The 24,553-nt window shown below is 42.8% G+C and overlaps 2 protein-coding genes across 9 annotated transcripts in view; both read left to right on the plus strand.

Annotated features, from left to right (window-relative positions):
• The window catches only part of LOC106586470 (nck-associated protein 1), a 63,383-nt gene extending 60,106 nt beyond the window's left edge, over nt 1–3,277 (plus strand). For all 7 annotated transcript variants that reach the window (XM_014173819.2, XM_014173818.2, XM_045707898.1 and 4 more), the window contains one exon: nt 2,127–3,277. In XM_014173819.2, coding sequence (XP_014029294.1) covers nt 2,127–2,243 — 117 coding nt within the window. In that variant the 3' untranslated portion in view covers nt 2,244–3,277. The remainder of the gene's footprint in view (nt 1–2,126) is intronic.
• Nucleotides 3,278–8,358: 5,081 nt separating this feature from the next.
• Nucleotides 8,359–13,641, plus strand: LOC106586471 (secreted frizzled-related protein 3). 2 transcript variants are annotated; one of them, XM_014173822.2, is made up of 6 exons: nt 8,367–9,284; nt 9,481–9,519; nt 9,692–9,751; nt 10,041–10,106; nt 10,449–10,653; nt 12,784–13,634. In XM_014173822.2, exons 1-6 carry the CDS (start codon nt 8,825–8,827, stop codon nt 12,920–12,922), a joined length of 969 nt encoding a protein of 322 aa, XP_014029297.1. In that variant the 5' UTR covers nt 8,367–8,824; the 3' UTR covers nt 12,923–13,634. The 2 variants fall into 2 exon arrangements, with proteins under 2 accessions (XP_014029298.1, XP_014029297.1); XM_014173823.2 differs by lacking the exon at nt 9,481–9,519 and having other exon boundaries at nt 8,359–9,284; nt 12,784–13,641.
• The last annotated feature ends 10,912 nt before the right edge of the window (nt 13,642–24,553 follow it).

Below are 24,553 nucleotides of genomic sequence, written 5' to 3' on the forward strand. Positions count from 1 at the left end.
ACACGTTGTCACATCCTCTAACTATCATCTAACACCTTGTCACATCCTCTAACTGTCATCTAACACCTTGTCACATCCTCTATCATCTAACACGTCACATCATCTAACACGTTGCCACATCCTCTAACTATCATCTAACATGTCACATCCTCTAACTATCATCTAACACGTTGTCACATCCTCTAACTATCATCTAACATGTCACATCCTCTATCATCTAACACGTTGTCACATCCTCTAACTATCATCTAACACGTTGTCACATCCTCTAGCTATCATCTAACATGTTGTCACATCCTCTAACTATTATCTAACACGTTGTCACATCATCTACTATCATCTAACACGTTGTCACATCATCTGTCTATCATCTAACATGTTGTCACATCCTCTGTCTATCATCTAACATGTTGTCACATCCTCTAACTATCATCTAACATGTTGTCACATCCTCTAACTATCATCTAACATGTTGTCACATCCTCTGTCTATCATCTAACATGTTGTCACATCCTCTAGCTATCATCTAACACGTTGTCACATCCTCTAACACCTTGTCACATCCTCTAGCTATCATCTAACATGTTGTCACATCCTCTAACTATCATCTAACACCTTGTCACATCCTCTAACTATCATCTAACACCTTGTCACATCCTCTAACTATCATCTAACACCTTGTCACATCCTCTAACTATCATCTAACACGTTGTCACATCATCTACTATCATCTAACACGTTGTCACATCATCTGTCTATCATCTAACATGTTGTCACATCCTCTGTCTATCATCTAACATGTTGTCACATCCTCTAGCTATCATCTAACACGTTGTCACATCCTCTAACACCTTGTCACATCCTCTAGCTATCATCTAACATGTTGTCACATCCTCTAACTATCATCTAACACCTTGTCACATCCTCTAACTATCATCTAACACCTTGTCACATCCTCTAACTATCATCTAACACCTTGTCACATCCTCTAACTATCATCTAACACCTTGTCACATCCTCTAACTATCATCTAACACCTTGTCACATCCTCTAACACCTTGTCACATCATCTAACATGTTGTCACATCATCTACTATCATCTAACACGTTGTCACATCATCTGTCTATCATCTAACATGTTGTCACATCCTCTGTCTATCATCTAACATGTTGTCACATCCTCTAGCTATCATCTAACACGTTGTCACATCATCTAACTATCACCTAGCTATCATAACAGTGTCACATCTAACTATCATCTAAATGTTGTCACATCCTCTATCATCTAACACGTTGTCACATCCTCTGACTATCATCTAACTATCATCTAACACGTTGTCCCATCATCTAACTATCACCTAGCTATCATAACACAGTGTCACATCCTCTAACTAACATGAACATGTTGAAACATCCTATAACTATCATCTAGCTATCATCTAACAAGTTGTCACATCATCTAGCACGTTGTCACATCCTCTAACATTTAGCTATCATCTAACACGTTGTCACATCATCTACTATCATCTAACACATGTAATATACTGGTTCCAAGGTCAACATTCTCATTAGTCTCTGGCCAACCCAAAGCAGAAAGAAAATAAAGAGAATCGCAAACCTCTTTCTACTTGAAAATGAACAGAGTATTATTTTCTTTCAGACTGTGTATTGAAAATTACATATGCAGTCATGCATACACATGTATTGTCTGTTGATCAGAGGGGCTTACTTGTCTGTGGGATTTGGATTTGCTTGACTTAAGAATAATGTACAGGAGGGAATGTGTTGAATAGAAAGACAACCAGGGTGGAAAGAAGGAAGAATCACCCACAGTCTTTATCCTGCAGTGGAACTGGCATAATATAGAACACACACACCCTATTGCCTTATCCATGGGGCTACTCTGCATCGATAATATAGAGAACAAGGCAAAATCACAAAAGTATGATTAAACTCAGGCTGCATCCCAAATGCTTCCCTATATAGCGCACTTCTTTTGACCAGAGCCGTATGTGGGCCCTGGTCTAAAGTACTGCACTATATAGGGAATGGGATGCTATTTGAGACGTTCTCACAGTGGTTATTTTAGGTTCTATCCATATCCATCCATGTGTTTTCTCTACCAGATTGTGCAGGAGTCCCCGTTCTTGACCATGGACCTTCTGGAGTCCTGCTTCCCCTATGTGCTGCTCCGTAATGCATACCATGCTGTCTACAAGCAGAGTGTGTCTTCCTCCGCCTGAGAGCCCTGAGAGGAGGAGAGGAAAGAGGGGAGAGAGAGCGAGTGAGAGACTCCTCACCTTGTCTGGAGTTCAGCATGCAGATAGTGAAGAGGAGACAAGGGCTGTATGTATCAAGCGTCTCAGAGTAGGAGTGCTGATTTGGGATCAGTGTTGCCTTTTAGATCATAATGAATAGCATTACATGGACAGGGGGAGACCTGATCCTAGATCAGCACTTCTACTCTGAGAAGCTTGATACATGCAGGCAGCCCCAGAGCTCTTTACTGAGAATATAAATATATGGCTTTGGACAACATGAGTCTTATATGATGAATTGACCATTGTGGGTGTGCTGTGTTTCAACTTACAGTCTTAAAGAAAACAAAAAAAATGTATTATTGGTTTTGTGGGATCAGGGTTTTTCTTTTCATACAGTTTTATGAATTAATCATTTGTTTACTTAATCTGATGTAAGCTTTGTTGACAATGATCAGTGACAATACACTACTACTTAATTTCATTTTTGAATATTGTCTTAGTTTCTAAATATTGAATGGGTTAAAAATTAAACACTAAAAATGCTATTATCGGTAAAGGGGAACGTGCAAAACTAATTGCAGATTTTTGGAAAATGATGATACACAGTTATATTCATCATCATTATCTGTCGGTTATTACAGTATGTGTATCTTTGTGAATTTGTGTTATTTACATTTTTTGTGTTTCTTTGAGATATTTGCCAAACTGTTGAGAAAACATAGCATCTTATATTATTTGGAGCTAACCTGAAATGTTGGTATTAAACTTAAATATTATGAAAACTGATAACAGATGGTTGATATTTGTACAAAGCATAGAATAATTTTTTAACTAAATGCCTCATTGGCATAACTACTCCATAGTACCTGTCTGTATGGTATATAATAAACATTCTTTCATATTTATTGAATGTTTATACATAGTTTTCCTTTTACCACTTTTATATGTTTTCAATGTTTCAACGAACCGTGTATCCTCCATAACGTGATAAATAAATCTTAGGCTATATCCACTTACTGGCCTAGAGTCTCATTTGTTTCAAATGTTGGAATAAACTTCAGGATATAAACTGCACACAAAATACCATACATACTCGCACACACACACAGATATGCTATGATTAGCCTAATCATTTTAACTTGAGTGTTTCAACTTGAGACAGTTCTAGCTATCACAATTGGCAGCAAATTGACTCACATCTAACCTGATTGTCATGTGTTATTGAGTTTGCTTCTCAGTGCTTAGAACTTGAAGGTCTTTCCTAGAACAGTTTCCTTTTTTGTATGTAAGCCAACATTGGTCTTGGTTGTTCTGTGTATTTTTAATTTTTTTTGCTGTCAAAATATTAGTGGGGAAGTGTTCCTCCGGCCTGAGAACACTGAGAGTCCTGGCCGGCAGCCCTCACATTGACGTTTCCCTGGTCATGTTGTTAAACACCCCTTAGTCACATGATCACGGGAACGAATGCGTGCACACACATACACACACAATCCATGATCCAGTTTGAAGAGGAACAAACATGAACATTCTAATAATGGCTGGCAAGGTCAATCATAAGTCCCTTTGATCTTCTACAAATCTAAACCTTAAATCCTAAATCTGCTCTCTATTCCACTGTTACTGTATGTGTGATAAACTAAACAAAAAGGTATGTTTAAAAAGCTTTCATAAGAGTAATTTGCTCCACTTTACTTGGCCTAATGTTGCATGGATCCAGTTCATTCTGAAATAGTGAATACTGAAATAGAGAACACTGAAATGGTGAATACTGAAATAGTGAATACTGAAATGGTGAATACTGAAATAGTGAATACTGAAATAGAGAATACTGAAATGGTGAATTCTGAAATAGAGAACACTGAAATAGTGAATACTGAAATAGAGAACACTGAAATGGTGAATACTGTATCTTATTTAACAATCTGACCATATAAGACCTCTTGGTCAACATGTAATGTAAACACTCGCTTTATAATCCTCCATTGTATACTATTTAAACACTGTTTAGTATATCGAATCCCCGAGCTAACAAGGTAAAAATCTGAACAAGGCAGTTAACGCACTGTTTCCCAGTAGGCCGTCATTGTAAATAAGAATTTGTTCTTAACTGACTTTCCTAGTTAAATAAAGGTTAAATAAAATAAATAATGATATTTAACATCTGGTCAACACCCATCTGGTCAACACCCAATGAGCCTATTAACACTTATCATTGTGTTAAGTTCACACTAATAATTAGGCTTGATTAAAGCTGCTTGTGTACATAGCACTGTCATCATAATATGGGCATTCGTAAATTCACTCAGAGAGCAGAATAACTGATGAATTTACGAACACGCAACGCCTGTTGAATATGACCGGTGTCAGTAAATGTCAGCAAAAATGTTTTATTAAATTGTTGCCAGCAGCTCAGTTACAGTCAGTCACCAACGCTCTAGATAACATGAAAACAGCCTAACCAGCTCTGCCAGGGTGAGGAAAATGGTCAGAGTAAGGTTTTCAAGCCAACTTTAGCCAGTTAGCAAGCTAGCCAACTTTAACCAGTTATCTTGGGTGCTTGACTGACGTTATGAGGTCAGAACGCTCTGATCAACCCTATGCGGAAGATGCATTTCAGTTGAAGGCATTCAGTTGTACAACTGACTAGGTATCCCCCTTTTCCTTTCCCTTAGTCCACAGCCAAAGAGTCCAGTGTGCGCTCTGAACGCTCAGAGAGCGAAACGCTCTGAATTTACTAACGGACAATCTGACAACGCTCTGAATTTACGAACGCCCAGAGCGCTCTCTGGCAATCCAGAGTGAATTTACGAACACACCCCATGTCTTCATAATGGTGACTTCAAAAGGGCCATCATGACTGTTTACTTCCAAATAAAAATGTATAGGCCGCTTTACTCAAATAAGTTAGGTTATCTAGACCAGGGATGGGCAACTTTGATGAGTGTGGGGGCCACAAAAAAATCTGAAATCATCAAGAGGGGCCACAGTGGCTCGCGGGTCTGCATACCCACATCCATACCCACACATCCATACCTCCCACCTTGCGAGTAAAACACTTCCATTGAGAGCAAAGAAGAAAAAATACGTTTTAGAGTTAATTTCCTGCAATTCTACCCATTTTGCAATGGGGAATATAGAACATGATGCAGTTTTAAACCAAGTTTGCTGCAATTCAACACATTGTCATTTTTCTATATGATATCTGAGTTAGTGACTAACAAAATTAAAGTGGGCCCCAGTCAGTAATTCGACCATCATTACTACAAGTATAGATAGCTGGCTAGACTAATTTACCAATCAAAAAAATATTAGCTGATGTGCTAATTGAGTGAACCTTTGTACACTGAGTGTACAAAACATTAAAGACACCTGCTCTTTCCATGACATTGACCGACCAGGTGAATCCAGGTAAAAGCTATGATCCCTTATTGATGTCACTTGTTAATTCCACTTCAATCAGTGTAGATGAAGGGGAGGAGACAGGTTAAATAATGATTTTTAAGCCTTGAGACAATTGAGACATGGATTGTGTATGTGTGCCATTCAGAGAGTGAATGGGCAAGACAAAATATTTAAGTGCCTTTGAATGGGGTATGGTAGTAGGTGCCAGGTGCACCGGTTTGTGTCAAGAACTGCAAAGCTGCTGGGGTTTTCATACTCATCAGTTTCCCGTGTGTATCAAGACTGGTCCACCACCCAAAAGACATCCAGGGAACTTGACACAACTGTGGGAAGCTTTGGGGTCAACATGAGCCAGCATCCCTGTGGAACGCTTTGCTAACCTTGTAGAGTCCATGTCCTGACGAATTTAGGCTGTTGTGAGGGCAAAGAGGGGAGGGGAGCAACTCAATATTGGGAAGATGTTCTTAATGTTTTGTACACTCAGTGTGTGTGTGTATGTATATATACACACACACACACATTTTTTTTATAAAAAATAAATGAAATATCACATTTACGTAAGTATTAGATCCTTTACTCAGTACTTTGTTGAAGCACCTTTGGCAGCGATTTCAGCCTAGAGACTTCTTGGGTATAACGCTACAAGCTTGGTACACCTGTATTTTCTGAGAATCTCCCATTCTTCTCTGCAGATCCTCTCAAGCTCTGTCAGGTTGGATGGGGAGCGTCGCTGCACAGCTATTTTCAGGTCTCTCCAGAGATGTTCGATCGGGTTCAAGTTCACTCTGGCTGGGTCACTCAAGGACCTTCAGAGACTTTTCCCGAAGCCACTCCTGCATTGTTTTGGCTGTGTGCTTAGGGTCGTTGTCCTGTTGGAAGGTGAACCATCGCCCCAGTCTGAGGTCCTGAGCGCTTTGGAGCAGATTTTCATCAAGGATCTCTCTGTACTTTGCTTCATTCATCTTTCCCTCTATCCAGACTAGTCTCCCAGTGCCAGTGCCTGAGTAATCCCCCCCCCCGATTACTCATTTTGGCAGGGTGGCCAGCTCTTGGAAGAGTCTTGGTGGTTCCAAACTTCTTCCATTTAAGAATGATGGAGGCCACTGTGTTCTTGGGGACCTTCAATGCTGCAGAAATGTTTTGGTACCCTTCCTAGTGGTTAGAGGATTGGGCCAGTAACCGAAAGGTTGCTAGATCGAGTCCCTGAGCTGACAAGGTAAAAATCTGTTGTTCTGCCCCTGAACAAGGCAGTTAACCCACTGTTCCTAGGCCGTCATTGTAAATAAGAATTTGTTCTTAACTGACTTGCCTAGTTAAATAAAGGTAAAATTTAAAATACAAAAAAATCCTCAGATCTGTGCCTTGACACAATCCTGCCCCAGAGCTCTACGGAAAATATCTTTGACCTCTTGGCTTGGTTTTTGCTCTGACATACACTGTCAACTGTGGGACCTTATATAGACAGGTGTGTGCCTTTCCAAATCATGTCCATCAATTGAATTTACCACAGGTGGACTCCAATCGTTGTAGAAACATCTCAAGGATGATCAATGAAAACAGGATGCACCTGAGCTCAATTTCGAGTCTCATAGCAAAGGGTCTAAATACTTATGTAAATAAGGTATTTCTGTTTTTTATTTTTAAAAACCTGTTCATGCTTTGTCATTATGGGGTATTGTGTGTAGATTGATGTGGAAAAAAATGTATTTAATAAATGGTAGAACAAGGCTGTAATGTAACAAAATGTGGAAAAAGTCAAGGGGTCTGAATACTTTCTGAATGCACTGTATATATACATACTACCGGTCAAAACTGTTTGAACACCTACTCATTCAAGGGTTTTTCTTTATTTGTACTATTTTCTACATTGTAGAATAATAGTGAAGACATCAAAACTATGAAATAGCACATATGGAATCATGTAGTAACCAAAGAAGTGTTAAACAAATCAAAATATATTTTATTTTTGAGATTCTTCAAATAGCCCCCCTTTGCCTTGATGACAGCTTTACACACTCTTGGCATTCTCTCAACCAGCTTCACCTGCAATGAATTTCCAACAGTCTCCAGGCTGTGTAAGGGCTATTTGACCAAGAAGGAGAGTGATGGTGCTGCATCAGATGACCTGGCCTCCACAATCACCCGACCTCAACCCAATTGAGATGGTTTGGGATGAGTTGGACTGCAGAATGAAGGAAAAGCATCCAACAAGTGCTCTGCATATGTGGGGAACTCCTTCAACTGTTGGAAAATCATTTTAGGTGAAGCTGGTTGAGAGAATGCCAAGAGTGTGCAAAGCTGTCATCAAGGCAAAGGGTGGCTATTTGAAGAATCTCAAATATAAAATATATTTTGATTTGTTTAACACTTTTTTGGTTAATACATGATTCCATATGTGTAATTTCATAGTTTTGATGTCTTCACTGTTATTCTATAATGTAGAAAATAGTACAAATAAAGAAAAACCCTTGAATGAGTAGGTGTGTCCAAAAATAAAGAAAACCCCTTGGATGAGTAGGTGTCCAAACTTTTGACTGGTACTGTATATATATTTTTTTGTGTGTGTTTGGAAATTGATCCGCCAGTTGCCCATCCCAGAACTAGTCTAATGTCCATGTTTTTCAAAGAATGCTATGGGGCAAGTTCTCCAGCCCTGCTTGGTGTTGGCTTGAAGCAGGAGTAGGAGGAGGGTCAGACAGGCATGATCATGATAGAGGAAATGTGTAGAGGGTAAAAAAGCTGGTCCCACAGACTGAGGTCAGTCCGATTCCAGCGAGCAATCACTGCAGTGCTAACTGGTCTGGGAAGGAGGAGATAGAGAGCGGAGCCGCAAGCCCACCCGCAATATGATCACACACGCGCCAATGGAATAAGCAACAACACAGTTGGAAATCGAAATCAATCTTCACCGTCCACGAGGAATTCGATATCAAATAGGCTACTTTGTTCTTTTGGTTATACGCACGAAAGATGACGTTTGAATGTCTTTCCTTTTACGTGACGCAAACTTTAGACACGTCTCGATAGACAGACAACTTTAGGCTAGCTATATATTTTAGGATTTCATTACGCGTTTAAGTTTATCCATTCCGACTTCATAACCAGACATTGCATTTAGATGTATTGATTATCCTAAACCAACTGTCTGCGTATAACTGAGGATGATCATGTTTTCCCACGAGTTATTCGTCTCCTTCCTCGCGGTTACCTGTCTGTTTAGGGTACCCAGAGCGTCTTCGGCGGCATGTGAGCCCGTTCGGATCCCTCTGTGCAAGTCCATGCCCTGGAACATGACGAAAATGCCCAACCACCTCCACCACAGCACCCAGGCGAACGCAGTCCTGGCCATTGAGCAGTTTGAAGGGCTTCTTGGCACCCAGTGTAGTACAGATTTACTGTTCTTTCTGTGCGCCATGTATGCCCCAATATGCACTATTGACTTTCAACACGACCCTATCAAGCCCTGCAAGTCGGTGTGTGAGCGTGCGAAGTGCGGCTGTGAACCGGTGATGAAGCGGTATAATCACACCTGGCCAGAGAGCTTGGCCTGCGAGGATCTGCCAGTCTACGACCGGGGAGTCTGTATCTCACCTGAGGCCATTGTAAAAGCAGAAGGACCAGGTAGGATATGGGTGATTATGATGATGAAGATTCCATAGTGTAGTTCTGAAATAGGTATTGTGAATAAATGCAGGCTATCTCACATAATAAAGACAAAGATAAAATGAAAAAAGTATGATGATGAGAATATCTGTAGTCTATAAAATTCTCTACAGCAGCCGCTTATAAGTAAACTTTATTCCTGTCTGTTACTTAGACAACCCTTACTATCAGGACCCCTCAAAATGCTCACCTGGTAAGATGCATGTGGCCCTTGAATGTGATGTGAATGCAACATGACCATTTATTATGTTACCACTATAAAATGACAAAGAATTTTACTACAGTGGCCTATGACATTAGAGACTACTTTGAAGTTAATACTGTTATTGAGTGAAAATGTTCTCATCATAGTTGGTTTTATTCAGAATCAACTCCTGACTTTCCAAGTGATTCTCACAATGTCAACTGTAAAGGAGCCAACAATGGTAAAATAATAATCACATTTTCTTTGCTTCATCAAACATTTGGATACTTTTACATGGAGCTGTTGTTAGTACATAATGCAAATGTAGCTTTAAAATTATGTTTGGCTATTGAATTTAGTGCAAAATAATCTGAACAGTATTATATTAGATATGGTATAGATTGTCACCATGTTTTTCATTACATGAATTTCAAGAATGTAATTTTGCAGTTCAAAATCTTGTAGATTTATAGGGCTATTTCAATCCCAGATGTTCTACAATTTATCACATTATTCCTTTATTGTTTCAGATCGTTGCAAGTGCAAGTCAGTTAAACTGGGTCTCAAGACCTACCTAAAGAATAATTACAACTATGGTGAGTTATTACATATTTCCAATTTTCTGAATGGTTTTCATAGGCAATTCTTTTTGCAGTTCATAAGAGTGGGAAAATATTATAGAATGAGAGTGATGTAGTTACTTAGCTGATTATTACAATGCATGATTTTATCATTGTCCTAAAACTCTGAAGGACAGTTTTCCAGAAACAGATTACATTTATAGTCCTGGACTAAAAAGCATTCTCAATGGAATCTCCTCCAAAAGTAGTCTTGGACTAGGCTTAGTTAGTTTCCAGTCAAACAAGTAGTCTTCAAATGTAAAGTATCCTTTAAAATAATCAAACAAACTAAAATCATGTTTAATCTTTTCTTCCCAGTGATTCGTGCAAGGGTGAAGGAGATTAAAAGCAGGAATCATGACTTGAGTGCAATCGTGGAGGTCAAAGAAATCCTGAAGTCTTCCTTTGTAAACATCCCTCGTGATACGGTCACACTGCACTACAACTCTGGCTGTCCCTGTCCTCCTCTCACTGCCAACGACGAGTACATCATCATGGGTTATGAGAATGAGGAGAGGTCCAGGTATGTCTTGAGCCAGTCATATTACTGGATCTCTAATAGCAACAATCATTCATGGGATAGTTGAGTATTGTCTACATCAGGATAGCGGTCAATTCCAATTCTAAATGTCATAATTGAAAAGCAATGGAGCTGAATGGGAATTGGAATGGAATTTACAGCGTACTTTCTGAATTGACGGAATTGAAATGGAAACGACTCCAACCCTGTTCTTCATTTAATTAAGGAAGGCAGTAGGACCTACTGTAGCTTTATTGTAGTTCATACCACATTGTAACTCATGCCACCTATAGTGCCTTCAGAAAGTATTTACACCCCTTGGCTTTTGTCAAATTTTGTTGTGTTACAAAGTAGGATTAAAATTGATTTAATTTAGGTTTCATTTATTTGCACTAAAGAAAAGTGATAAACAACAATACAGATGAAAACAAAATAAAAAATGGTGTGCAAGTGTAACCGATGTGAAATGGCTAGTTAGTTAGCGGTGGTGCGCGCTAATAGCGTTTCAATCGGGTGATATCACTCGCTCTGAGACCTGAAGTAGTTGTTCCCCTTGCTCTGCAAGGGCGTGGCTTTTGTGGCGCGATGGGTAACGATGCTTCATGGTGTCAGTTGTTGATGTGTGCAGAGGGTCCCTGGTTCAAGCCCAGGTTGGGGCGAGGAGAGGGACGGAAGCTATACTGTTACACAGGTATGGTTGAAAGGACAAGGGCTTATATAACACAAAAATGTATACAATTCATAAGTACAAAAATAAAAAAAGGCTTGTTAAAAAAGATAACAAAACCCGCTAATCACAAATGAACCGATCAACAATCACAAAAAAATAAAAAATATATATGTTTTGTTTAAATGTATGTGTGGATGTGAGAGTTGGGCTATATGGAGGAGATTACTGAGTAGTTTGGTTCATCACGCTGACCCCCAATCTTCACTTGAAGTTATTGAGGTTTTGGCAATGCGAAGATAAGAATTCCAGAGTATGGTACCTTTGTATCTGATAGAGAATTGACTATGTGAGGTGCGGCAGTGTGGAGGGGGAAGGTTATTGCAGTGTCTTGTGTTTATAAAGATAGATTTCAGAATGAACCATTGACGGGTTTAGGGAGGTAGAAGTTGCCAGGCACGCTGATTTGAGTGTGTCAAGAACTGCAACGCTGATGGATTGTTCACACTCAACAGTTTCCCGTGTGTATCAAGAATGGTCCACCACCCAAAGGACATCACAGGTATATTTTGGTTATCACTATGGCAACCGCCTCAAGGAACAATTAAAAAACACAGTATTTACATCTTACAGTTAAATGAGGAAAAGGAATGACACAACTGTGGGAAGCATTGGAGTAAACATGGGCCAGCATCCCTGTGGAATGCTTGACACATTACGACAACACAGCCCCAATTAATTGAGGCTGTTCTGAGGGCAAAAGGTGGTGCAACTCAATATTAGGACTGTGTTCCTAATGTTTTGTACCCACAGTGTATATTTGGTCTTGTTCTTTTAGGTTATTGTCCTGCTGAAAGTTGAATTAGTCTCCCAGTGTCTGTTGGAAAGCAGACTGAACCAGGTTTTCCTATAGGCTTTTGCCTGTGTTAAGCTCCATTCTGTTTCTTTTTATCAACAAAAACAACTCCCTAGTCCTTGCCAATGACAAGCATACCCATAACATGATGCAGCCACCACCCTTCTGGAAAATATGAAGGAAAAAAAACTCCCTGGTCTTTGTGGTTGAATCTGTGCTTAATTCACTGCTCAACTCAGGGATCTTACAGATAATTGTATGTGTGGGGTACAGCTGATGGGGTAGTAATTTTAAAATCATGTTAAACATTATTATTGCACATAGTGTCCATGCAACTTATTATGTGACTTGTTAAGCTCATTTCTACTTCTGAATGTATTTAGGCTTGCCATAACAAAAGGGTTGAACACTATTGAATCAAGCTTTTCATTTCTAATTAATTTGTAAACATTTCTAAAAACAAAATTCCACTGACATTATGGGGTATTGATCATTGATACATCTCAATTTAATACATTTTAAATTCCGTCTGTAACACAACAAAATGTGGAAAAAGTCAAGGGGTGTGTATACTTTCTGAAGGCACTGCATCTGTCTGTCATACATGTAGGCTTCTGCTCATCGAAGGCTCCATTGCACAGAAGTGGAAGGACCGTATGGGGAGGAAGGTGAGGCGTTGGGACCAGGTACTGAGGGACCAGAGCCGGGGGAACTCCGGCAGAAGCAATATGCAGAGGAGCCGCCACTGATCAATCAATCAAGTCCCTGTGCAGTGATGATAGGGTTGCAAAATTCCTCTAACTTCCCAGGTTTTCCAGAAATCTTGATTTGAAGATTTTGGGAATCATGAGGAATAAGCAGGAAATCTGCAGTCGTTAAACCAGGATTTATGGAAAACCTGGGAATTTGGGGAAAGTTGCCGAAATTTTGCAGCTGCAAGTGATGACATATGGGACAACATATGGAGACAAAGATAGAAAGAAAAGTGTTTGCAGACAAACTGAGAAATTGCACTATTGCACGTTTATTTTTGAACCATTGTCACAATTTAGATAAGTCATAGCTGAATGTAGATCCTTTTTTTAGTTGTTGCTCTGTTTTGTATTGTTTTTGTTTAATTCTTTGTTGTTTTCATAATCTTTTTTTTTGCACAAATGAAATTTTCATTTAACCGTGCTAAATGTGTGGGTATACAGTTGGAGAATGATTGGGAGCCTTGCGTGGGACTTTGCTGGAAGAGTGACAATGGCTGCATCCCAAATGGCACCCTATAACCTACAGTACCAATCAAAAGTTGGGACACACCTAATCATTCAAGGGTTTCTTTATTTTTACTATTTTCTACATTGTAGAATAATAGTGAAGACATCAAAACTATGAAATAACATATGGAATCATGTAGTAACCCAAAAAGTGTTAAACAAATAAATATATTTGAGTTTCTTCAAAGTAGCCATCCTTTGCCTTTGACAGCTTTGCACACTCTTGGCATTCTCTCAACCAGCTTCACCTAAAATGCTTGTCCAACAGTCTTGAAGGAATTCCCACATATGCTGAGCACTTGTTGGCTACTTTTCCTTCACTCTGCGGTCCAACTCTTCCCAAACCATCTCAATTGGGTTGAGGTCGGGTGATTGTGGAGGCCAGGTCATCTGATGCAGCACTCCATCACTCTCTTTGGTCAAATAGCCCTTACACAGCCTGGAGGTGTGTTTTGGGTCATTGTCCTGTTGAAAAACAAATGATAGTCCCACTAAGCGCAAACCAGAAGGGATGGTGTATCGCTGCAGAATGCCGTGGTAGCCATGCTGGTTAAGTGTGCCTTTAATTCTAAATAAATCATTGACAGTGTCACCAGGAACCACGCATGCATGCGGAGATCATCCGTTTACCTACTCTGCGTCTCACAAAGACATGACGGGTGGAACCAAAACTCTCAAATTTGGACTCATTAAACCAAAGGACAGATTTCCACTGGTCTAATGTCCATTGCTCGTGTTTCTTGGCCCAAGCAAGTCTCTCCTTATTATTGGTGTCCTTTAGTTGTGGTTTCTTTGCAGTAATCCGACCATGAAGGCCTGATTTACGCAGTTACTTGAACTCTGTGAAGCATTTATTTGGGTGGCAATCTGAGGCTGGTAATTCTAATGAACTTATCCTCTGCAGCAGAGGTAACTCTGGGTCTTCCTTTCCTTTGGCGGTCCTCATGAGAGCCAGTTTCCTCATCGCGATTAATGGTTTTTCAGACTGCACTTGTAGAAACTTTCAAAGTTATTAAAATTTTCCGTATTGACTGACCTTCGTGTCTTAAAGTAACACTGGACTGTTGTTTCTCTTTGCTTATTTGAGTTGTTCTTGCCGTAATATGGACTGGGTCTTTTACCAAATAGGGCTATCTTCTGTATACCACCCCTACCTTGTCACAACACAACTGATTGGCTCAAATGCATTAAGAAGGACAGAAATTCCTCCAATTAAATTTTAAGAAGGCACACCTGTTAATTGAAATGCATTCCAGGTGACTACCTCATGAAGCTGGTTGAGAGAATGCCAAGAGTGTGCAAAACTATCATCAAGGCAAAGGGTGGCTACTTTGAAGAATTGAAAATGTATTTTGATTTGTTTAACACTTTTTTGGTTACTACATGATTCCATATGTGTTATTTCATAGTTTTGATGTCTTCACAATGTAGAAAATAGTAAAAACAAAGAAAAACTCTTGAATGAGTAGGGGTGTCCAAACTTTTGACTGGTACTGTATATAGTGCACTACTTTTGACCAGAGCCCGGGGAATAGGTTGCAATTTGGGACGCACAATAATGTCAGAAGCACTCTAAAGTCAAAATATCTATATTTATCTAGCAGCTAGACTGCACATTGGATGAAGTGGATGTCTGTCTTTAAGATACCAAAGTGCATTAATATGATGGGGTGCTCTGTTAAGCTTTATTTCTTTCAAAGGAAACACAAACGAGTTGTAATCTGGCTACAGCTGCAATGAATGTTCACCTACAAAATGAACGAGACAGGAGAGTGGGAGAGAGGGTATATTATTGGAGCAAAGAAACGGCAGAATAATCCTAGAGGACAGAGAGTATATCATGTAATTGATGACAACATTGAGATATTGAAATAATGATTGGATTACATGTAATCTCTCTCACAAAAAGTTTGAATTGCTTGCTTATGTTTCGCATGCTTTGTAGCTCAGATGTAGCAAGATGATTTGCAAAGCGTCATTCTTATAGACGTTTTTGGTGCTTTGGGTTTTTCTAAACTGAACTGTTGATCTATACATCACTATGGTTTGACGTCATACACAACATACAAACATATATCAATCTATGAAATGCTAACGACCTTTCAATTGTGATTGTTTAATAAAACACTGAAACCAGATTTACATTGTCTGGCTGGTGTCATGACCAACACATACTCCATGTCTGTCTGTGGTTCAAGAAGAGATCATGAAATCAGCATTATATGCTACACTTGCACATAATGTGATCAGAAAATAATTTGTATAAAAAAAACTATATTGTCCTCAGCAAACACCTAGTGTACAGTATTACCCTGCCCTGTATAGCCGAGCCTACTTGAAGAACTCAACCTGTCCACAATTGAAACTGTAAATTGACAGGAGTAAACTGTAACATGGGTAGCCTTTACTCTGCTAGCCTACACACCTCCACATATTGAGAGAAGCTGGGTGAGGGGTCTAGACTCTAAATTGACAGAAGTAAAAAAGAGGAATGAAGAATCAAGTGGCTACCATGTTTAGGAAACTAAGGGGTCAGAGAATCTGGACTGATAGTTAAATAGTTAACCAAACAGCTATCCGGACTAATGTCTATCATTGTCTCTGATTGGGAACCATACTTAGGCAGCCCTTTTTCCCTCCTTGAGTTGTGGGATCTTGTTTTAGTTTAGCTGCCTTTGAGCAGCCCCAGAATGTCACGTTGCTTTCTGTTTATCCTGTTTATTGTTTTGTTCGGTTTTCACTTCTAAATAAAGGATGTGGAATTACCGGCACGCTGCGCCTTGGCTTATTTATGACAGGGAGTTTGAGGACAGTGATCGTGACAGAAGATCCCACCACAAGAAAGCCAAGCAGCGTGTGCTTGCTGGGAAGACGAGCTGGACCGGGGAGAACCAACATCAAGGGAAGCACGAGAGACATCCCCGCCCCAAAAATTGGGGGGGGCACACGGGGAGTTTGGCAGAGTCAGGGTGGAGACCTGAGCCAACTCCCCGTGCTTACCGTGGGGAGCAAGTGACGGGGCAAGCACCGTGTTATGCGGTGATGCGCACTGTGTCGCCAGTGCGCACTCACAGGCCGGTGCGATCTGTGCCCGCGCCCTGCAGTTGTCGAGCTGGGTTGAGCATCCAGCAAAGACGGGTTGTGCCAGCCCTAAGCTCCAGACCTCCAGTGCGCCTACACAGCCCAGTATACCCTGTGCCTGCTCCGCGCACCCAGTCTCCTGTGCGTCTCCCCAGTCCGGTGAGACCGGTTCCAGCTCCACGTAGGAAGCCTCCAGTGATGATCTATGGTCTGAAGCGTCCAGTGATGATCCATGGCACGAAGCCTCCAGTGATGATCCATGGCCCGGAGCCTGTAGGGATGTTCCATGGCCCGAAGCCTCCAGTGATAATCCATGGCCCGGAGCCTGTAGGGATAATCCATGGCAAGAAGCCTGTAGGGATGATCCATGGCACGAAGCCTCCAGTGATGATCCATGGCCCGGAGCCTCCAGTGATGATCCATGGCACAAAGCCTCCAGTGATGATCCATGGCGCGGAACCTGTAGCGATGATCCATGGCACGGAACCTGCAGCGACGGTCCCCTGTCCGGAACCTACAGTGACGCCCTCCAGTCCGGAACCTACAGCGACGCCCTCCAGTCCAGAGCCTCCAGCGACGCTCCCCAGTCCGGAGCCTCCAGCGACGCTCCCCAGTCCGGAGCCTCCAGCGACGCTCCCCAGTCCGGAGCCTCCAGCGACGCTCTCCAGCCCGGAGCCTCCAGCAAGGGTCCGCAGCCCCGAGTCTTCAGCGGCGGCCCGCAGCCCGGAGTCTTCAGTGGCGGTTGGCAGTTCAGAGCCTCCGACGATGATCCACGGTCTGGTTCCTCCGGCGACACAGAAGCGGGGGGATCAGCGGGCGGTGTGGAGGCTACGCCCCGAACCAGAGCCGCCGCCAAGTATAGATGCCCACCCGGACCCTCCCCTATAGGTTCAGGTTTGCGGCCAGGAGTCCGCACCTTTGGGTGGGGGTACTGTCACACCCTGACCTGAGAGAGCCGTTTTTGTCTGTTTAGTTAGGTCAGGGTGTGATATAGGGTGGGCATTCTATGTATTTTATTTCTATGTTTTGGCCAGGTATGGTTTCCAATCAGAGGCAGCTGTCAATCGTTGTCTCTGATTGGGAACCATACTTAGGCAGACCTTTTTCCCTCCTTGAGTTGTGGGATCTTGTTTTTGTGCAGCTGCCTATGAGCAGCCCCAGAACGTCACGTTGCTTTCTGTTTATCCTGTTTATTGTTTTATTCAGTTTTCACTTCTAAATAAAGGATGTGGAATTACACACTGCGCCTTGGCTTATTTATGACAGGGAGTTCGAGGACAGTGATCGTGACACAGAAAGTATTCAAACCCCTTGACTTTTTCCACATTTTGTTGAGTTACAGCCAGAATTTAAAATTGATTAAATGTAGATGTTGAGTCACAGACCTACACACAATACCGCATAATGTCAAATTCATTAAAAATGAAATTTGAAATGTCTTGAGTCAATAAGTATTCAAACGCTTATGGCAAGCCTAAATAAGTTTAGGAGTAAAAACTTGCTTAACAAGTCATATGAGTTGCATGGACACTGTGCAATAATAGCCTTTATGATGCTTTTTGAATGACTACCTCATCTCTGTACCCCACACATACAATGATCTGTAAGGTCACTCAGTCAAGTAGTACATTTCAAACAGATTCAACCACAAAGACCAAAGAGGTTTTACAATGCCTCGCAAAGAGCGGCACCTATTGGTAAATGGGTATAAGCGTAGCCTCTTCTGTAGCTTGTCTACTATGTGTCTGCCTATCCCTGTTCTCTCTCCTCTGCACAGGCCATACAAACGCTCCACACCGCGTGGCCGCTGCCACTCTAACCTGGTGGTCCCAGCGCGCACGACCCACGTGGAGTTCCAGGTCTCCGGCAGCCTCTGGAACTGCCGGTCTGCGGCCAACAAGGCAGAGTTCATCTCAGCCTATGCTACCCTCCAGTCCCTAGACTTCCTGGCGCTGACGGAAACATGGATCACCACAGATAACACTGCTACTCCTACTGCTCTCTCCTCGTCTGACTACGTGTTCTCGCATACCCCTAGAGCATCGAGCCAGCGGGGTGGTGGCACTGGAATCCTCATCTCTCCCAAGTGGACATTCTCTCTTTCTCCCCTGACCCATCTGTCTATCTCCTCATTTGAATTCCATGCTGTCACAGTTACCAGCCCTTTCAAGCTTAACATCCTTATCATTTATCGCCCTCCAGGTTCCCTTGGAGAGTTCATCAATGAGCTTGACGCCTTGATAAGTTCCTTTCCTGAGGATGGCTCACCTCTCACAGTTCTGGGTGACTTTAACCTCCCCACGTCTACCTTTGACTCATTCCTCTCTGCCTCCTTCTTTCCACTCCTCTCCTCTTTTGACCTCACCCTCTCACCTTCCCCCCTACTCACAAGGCAGGCAATACGCTTGACCTCATCTTTACTAGATGCTGTTCTTCCACTAATCTCATTGCAACTCCCCTCCAAGTCTCCGACCACTACCTTGTATCCTTTTCCCTCTCGCTCTCATCCAACACTTCTCACTCTCCCCCTACTCGGATGGTATTGCGCCGTCCCAACCTTCGCTCTCTCTCTCCCGCTACTCTCTCCTCTTCCATCCTATCATCTCTTCCCTCTGCTCAAACCTTCTCCAACCTATCTCCTGATTCTGCCTCCTCAACCCTCCTCTCCTCCCTCTCTGCATCCTTTGATCTCCTCTGTCCCCTATCCTCCAGGCCGGCTCGGTCCTCCCCTCCTGCTCCGTGGCTCGACGACTCACTGCGAGCTCACAGAACAGGGCTCCGGGCAGCCGAGCGGAAATGGAGGAAAACTCGCCTCCCCTGCGGACCTGGCATCCTTTCACTCCCTCCTCTCTACATTTTCCTCTTCTGTCTCTGCTGCTAAAGCCACTTTCTACCACTCTAAACTCCAAGCATCTGCCTCTAACCCTAGGAAGCTCTTTGCTACCTTCTCCTCCCTCCTGAATCCTCCTCCCCCTCCCCCCCTCCTCCCTCTCTGCGGATGACTTCGTCAACCATTTTGAAAAGAAGGTTGACGACATCCGATCCTCGTTTGCTAAGTCAAACGACACTGCTGGTCCTGCTCACACTGCCCTACCCTGTGCTTTGACCTCTTTCTCCCCTCTCTCTCCAGATGAAATCTCGCGTCTTGTGACGGCCGGCCGCCCAACAACCTGCCCACTTGACCCTATCCCCTCCTCTCTTCTCCAGACCATTTCCGGAGACCTTCTCCCCTACCTCACCTCGCTCATCAACGCATCCTTGACCGCTGGCTACGTCCCTTCCGTCTTCAAGAGAGCGAGAGTTGCACCCCTTCTGAAAAAACCTACACTCGACCCCTCCGATGTCAACAACTACAGGCCAGTATCCCTTCTTTCCTTTCTCTCCAAAACTCTTGAACGCGCCGTGCTTGGCCAGCTCTCTTGCTATCTCTCTCAGAATGACCTTCTTGATCCTAATCAGTCAGGTTTCAAGACTGGGCATTCAACTGAGACTGCTCTTCTCTGTGTCACGGAGGCTCTCCGCACTGCTAAAGCTAACTCTCTCTCCTCTGCTCTCATCCTTCTAGACCTATCTGCTGCCTTTGATACTGTGAACCATCAGATCCTCCTCTCCACCCTCTCCGAGCTGGGCATCTCCGGCACCGCGCACGCTTGGATTGCGTCCTACCTGACAGGTCGCTCCTACCAGGTGGCGTGGCGAGAATCTGTCTCCGCACCACGTGCTCTCACCACTGGTGTCCCCCAGGGCTCTGTTCTTGGCCCACTCCTATTCTCGCTATACACCAAGTCACTTGGCTCTGTCATATCCTCACATGGTCTCTCATATCATTGCTATGCAGATGACACACAATTAATCTTCTCCTTTCCCCCTTCTGACAACCAGGTGGCGAATCGCATCTCTGCATGTCTGGCAGACATATCAGTGTGGATGACGGATCACCACCTCAAGCTGAACCTCGGCAAGACGGAGCTGCTCTTCCTCCCGGGGAAGGACTGCCCGTTCCATGATCTCGCCATCACGGTTGACAACTCCCTTGTGTCCTCCTCCCAGAGTGCTAAGAGCCTTGGCGTGACCCTGGACAACACCCTGTCGTTCTCCACTAACATCAAGGCGGTGACCCGATCCTGTAGGTTCATGCTCTACAACATTCGCAGAGTACGACCCTGCCTCACACAGGAAGCGGCGCAGGTCCTAATCCAGGCACTTGTCATCTCCCGTCTGGATTACTGCAACTCGCTGTTGGCTGGGCTCCCTGCCTGTGCCATTAAACCCCTACAACTCATCCAGAACGCCGCAGCCCGTCTGGTGTTCAACCTTCCCAAGTTCTCTCACGTCACCCCGCTCCTCCGCTCTCTCCACTGGCTTCCAGTCGAAGCTCGCATCCGCTACAAGACCATGGTGCTTGCCTACGGAGCTGTGAGGGGAACGGCACCTCCGTACCTTCAGGCTCTGATCAGGCCCTACACCCAAACAAGGGCACTCCGTTCATCCACCTCTGGCCTGCTCGCCTCCCTACCTCTGAGGAAGCACAGTTCCCGCTCAGCCCAGTCAAAACTGTTCGCTGCTCTGGCACCCCAATGGTGGAACAAGCTCCCTCACGACGCCAGGACAGCGGAGTCAATCACCACCTTCCGGAGACACCTGAAACCCCACCTCTTCAAGGAATACCTGGGATAGGATAAGGTAATCCTTCTAACCCCCCCCTTAAAAGATTTAGATGCACTATTGTAAAGTGGTTGTTCCACTGGATATTATAGGTGAATGCACCAATTTGTAAGTCGCTCTGGATAAGAGCGTCTGCTAAATGACTAAAATGTAAATGTAAAATGTATAAATATAAAGAATTAACAGACATTGAATATCCCTTTGAGCATGGTGAAGTTATTAATTACACTTTGGATGGTGTATCAATACACCCAGTCACTACAAAGATACAGGCGTCCTTCCTAACTCAGTTGCCGGAGAAGAGAGGCCAATGGTGACTTTACAACAGTTAGTTTAATGGCTGTGATAGGAGAAAACTGAGAATGGATCAACAACATAGTTACTCCACAATACTAACCTAAATGACAGAGTGAAAAAAAAGGAAGCCTGTACAAAATAAAAATATTCCAAGACAAGCATCCTGTTTGCAATAAGGCACTAAAGTAAAACTGCAAAAAAAGGGGTAAAGAAATGTACTTTATGTCCTGAAAAAGAAAGCATTATGTTTGGGGCTAACCCAACACAACACATCACACCACTTCATATTCCTAAGCTGTGGTTGCATCATGTTATCGGTATGTTTGTTATGGGTATGCTTGTCATCGCCAAGGACCAGGGAGTTTTTTGGGGGGACAAAAAGAAACAGAATACAGCTAAGCACAGGCTAAATCCTAGAGGAAAACCTGGTTCAGTCTTCTTTCCAACAGACACTGGGAGACAAATTCACCTTTCAGCAGGACAATAACCTAAAACACAAGGCCAAATACACTGGAGTTGCTTACAAAAATGACATTGAATGTCCATGAGTGGTCTAGTAACAGTTTGGACGTAAATCGTCTTGAAAATCTATGGCCAGACTTGAAAATGGCTCTCTAGCAATGATCAACAACCAACTAACATATCTCTTGCAGCATGAACTGACATGTTGTCCACCCAATCAAAGGATTAGAAAATGCATATAGTACCGAAAGCATAAGATACATCTAGCTAGCACTGCAGTGCATAACATGTGGTTGGTAGTTAACTCAAAGAGAGACAAAGACAATAGTTAAACAGTTTTGAACATATTCATTTCTTACAAAATTAAGGAGAATAAAAAGAGAGAGATATATATATACAGTTGAAGTCGGAAGTTTACATACACCTTAGCCAAATACAAAAAACTCAGTTTCACAATTTCTGACATTTAATCCTAGTAAAAAGTCCCTGTTTTAGGTCAGTTAGTATAACCACTTTATTTTAAGAATGTGAAATGTCAGAATTATAGTAGAGAGAATGATTTATTTCAGCTTTTATTTCCTTCATCACATTCCCAGTTGGTCAGACGTTTACATACAATCAATTAGTATTTGGTAGCATTGCATTTTGTTTAACTTGGGTTAAACTTTTTGGGTAGCCTTCCACAAGCTTCCCACAATAAGTTGGGTGAATTTTGGCCCATTCCTCCTGACAGAGCTGGTGCAACTGAGTTGGGTTTGTAGGCCTCCTTGCTTGCACACACTTTTTCAGTTCTGACCACAAATGGAAATGTGCTTGGGGTCATTGTCCATTTGGAAGACCCATTTGACTATGCTTTAACTTCTTGACTGATGTCTTGAGATGTTACTTCAATATATCCACATAATTTTCCTTTCTCATGAAGCCATCTATTTTGTGAAGTGCACCAGTCCCTCCTGCAGCAAAGCACCCCACAACATGATGCTGCCACCCCGTGCTTCACGGTTGGGATGGTGTTCTTCGGCTTGCAAGCCTCTCCCTTTTTCCTCCAAACATAATGATGGTCATTATGGCCAAACAGTTCTATTTTTGTTTCATCAGACCAGAGGACATTTCTCCAAAAAGTACCCATGTGCAGTTGGAAACCGTAGTCTGGCTTTTTTATGGCGGTTTTGGAGCAGTGGCTTCTTCTTTGCTGTGCAGCCTTTCCGGTTATGTCGATATAGGACTTATTTTACTGTGGATATAGATAATTTTCTACCTGTTTCCTCCAGTATCTTCACAAGGTCCTTTGCTGTTGTTCTGGGATTGATTTGCACTTTTTGCACCAAAGTACGTTCATCTCTAGGAGACAGAACGTGTCTCCTTCCTGAGCTGTCCCCCCTGCAGGAGGGACTGGTGCGTGGTCCCATGGTGTTTATACTTGTGTACTATTGTTTGTACAGATGAACGTGGTACCTTCAGGCGTTTGGAAATTGCTCCCAAGGATGAACCAGACTTGTGGACGTCTACATTTTTTTTCTGAGGTCTGATTTCTTTTCATTTTCCCATGATGTCAAGCAAAGAGGCACTGAGTTTGAAGGTAGGTCTTAAAATACATCCACAGGTACACCTCCAATTGACTCAAAGGATGTCAATTAGCCTATCAGAAGCTTCTAAAGCCATGAGATCATTTTCTGGTGTACCTGTGGATGTGACGTCACCCGATTGAAACGCTATTAGCGCGCACCACCGCTAACGAACTAGTCATTTCACATCGGTTACACTCCCCCCCCTTTTGACCTCCTTTTCCGCAGCAACCAGTGATCCGGGTCACGGCACCAATGTAACAGTATAGCTTCCGTCCCTCTCCTCGCCCCAACCTGGGCTTGAACCTGGGACCCTCTGCACACATCAATAACTGACACCCACGAAGCATCGTTACCCATCGCGCCACAAAAGCCACGACCCTTGCAGTGCAAGGGGAACAACTACTTCAGGTCTCAGAGCAAGTGACGTCACCCGATTGAAACGCTATTAGTGCACACCACCGCTAACTAACTAGCCATTTCACATCGGTTACACATACACAAAGTAGATGTCCTAACCGATTTGCCAAAACTATAGTTTGTTAACAAGAAATTTGTGGAGTGGTTGAAAAACGAGTTTTAATGACTCCAACCTAAGTGTATGTAAACTTCCGACTTCAACTGTATTACTTTAATTTACTTAGCTAGTGAATCCAGCTAGATAGTTTAGCCTACTCAAACACCCAGTTCAGAGAGGGATGTTTTTTTCACCTGGCACAGACAGCTGTTATATTGTGCACTGAAGTCAACAAGCAAAGGGAAAAGGTGAGAGAAGGAGAGAGCGTAGATGTGGGAAGGAATTATATATATGATGAGCAAAGTGGTCATGTGGTTTATATGTGACTGCTAGTTCTGTGTTAGCGTGTGATCAGGGGTGTATTCATTCCGCCGATTCTGTTGAAAAACGTTTCTTAAACGAAAGAAAATGGAACGAAACGGGCATAAAGATACCTGAATTTTTCCAATAGGAACTCTTGTTTGCAACTAGATCAGCTAGATGCAGGCAAGAATGTGCAAGGCAGCATTGAATGTGTCACTGTCGTGTCAC

The sequence above is a fragment of the Salmo salar genome, chromosome ssa25 (assembly GCF_905237065.1).
Source record: "Salmo salar chromosome ssa25, Ssal_v3.1, whole genome shotgun sequence".
Lineage (NCBI taxonomy): Eukaryota > Metazoa > Chordata > Actinopteri > Salmoniformes > Salmonidae > Salmo > Salmo salar.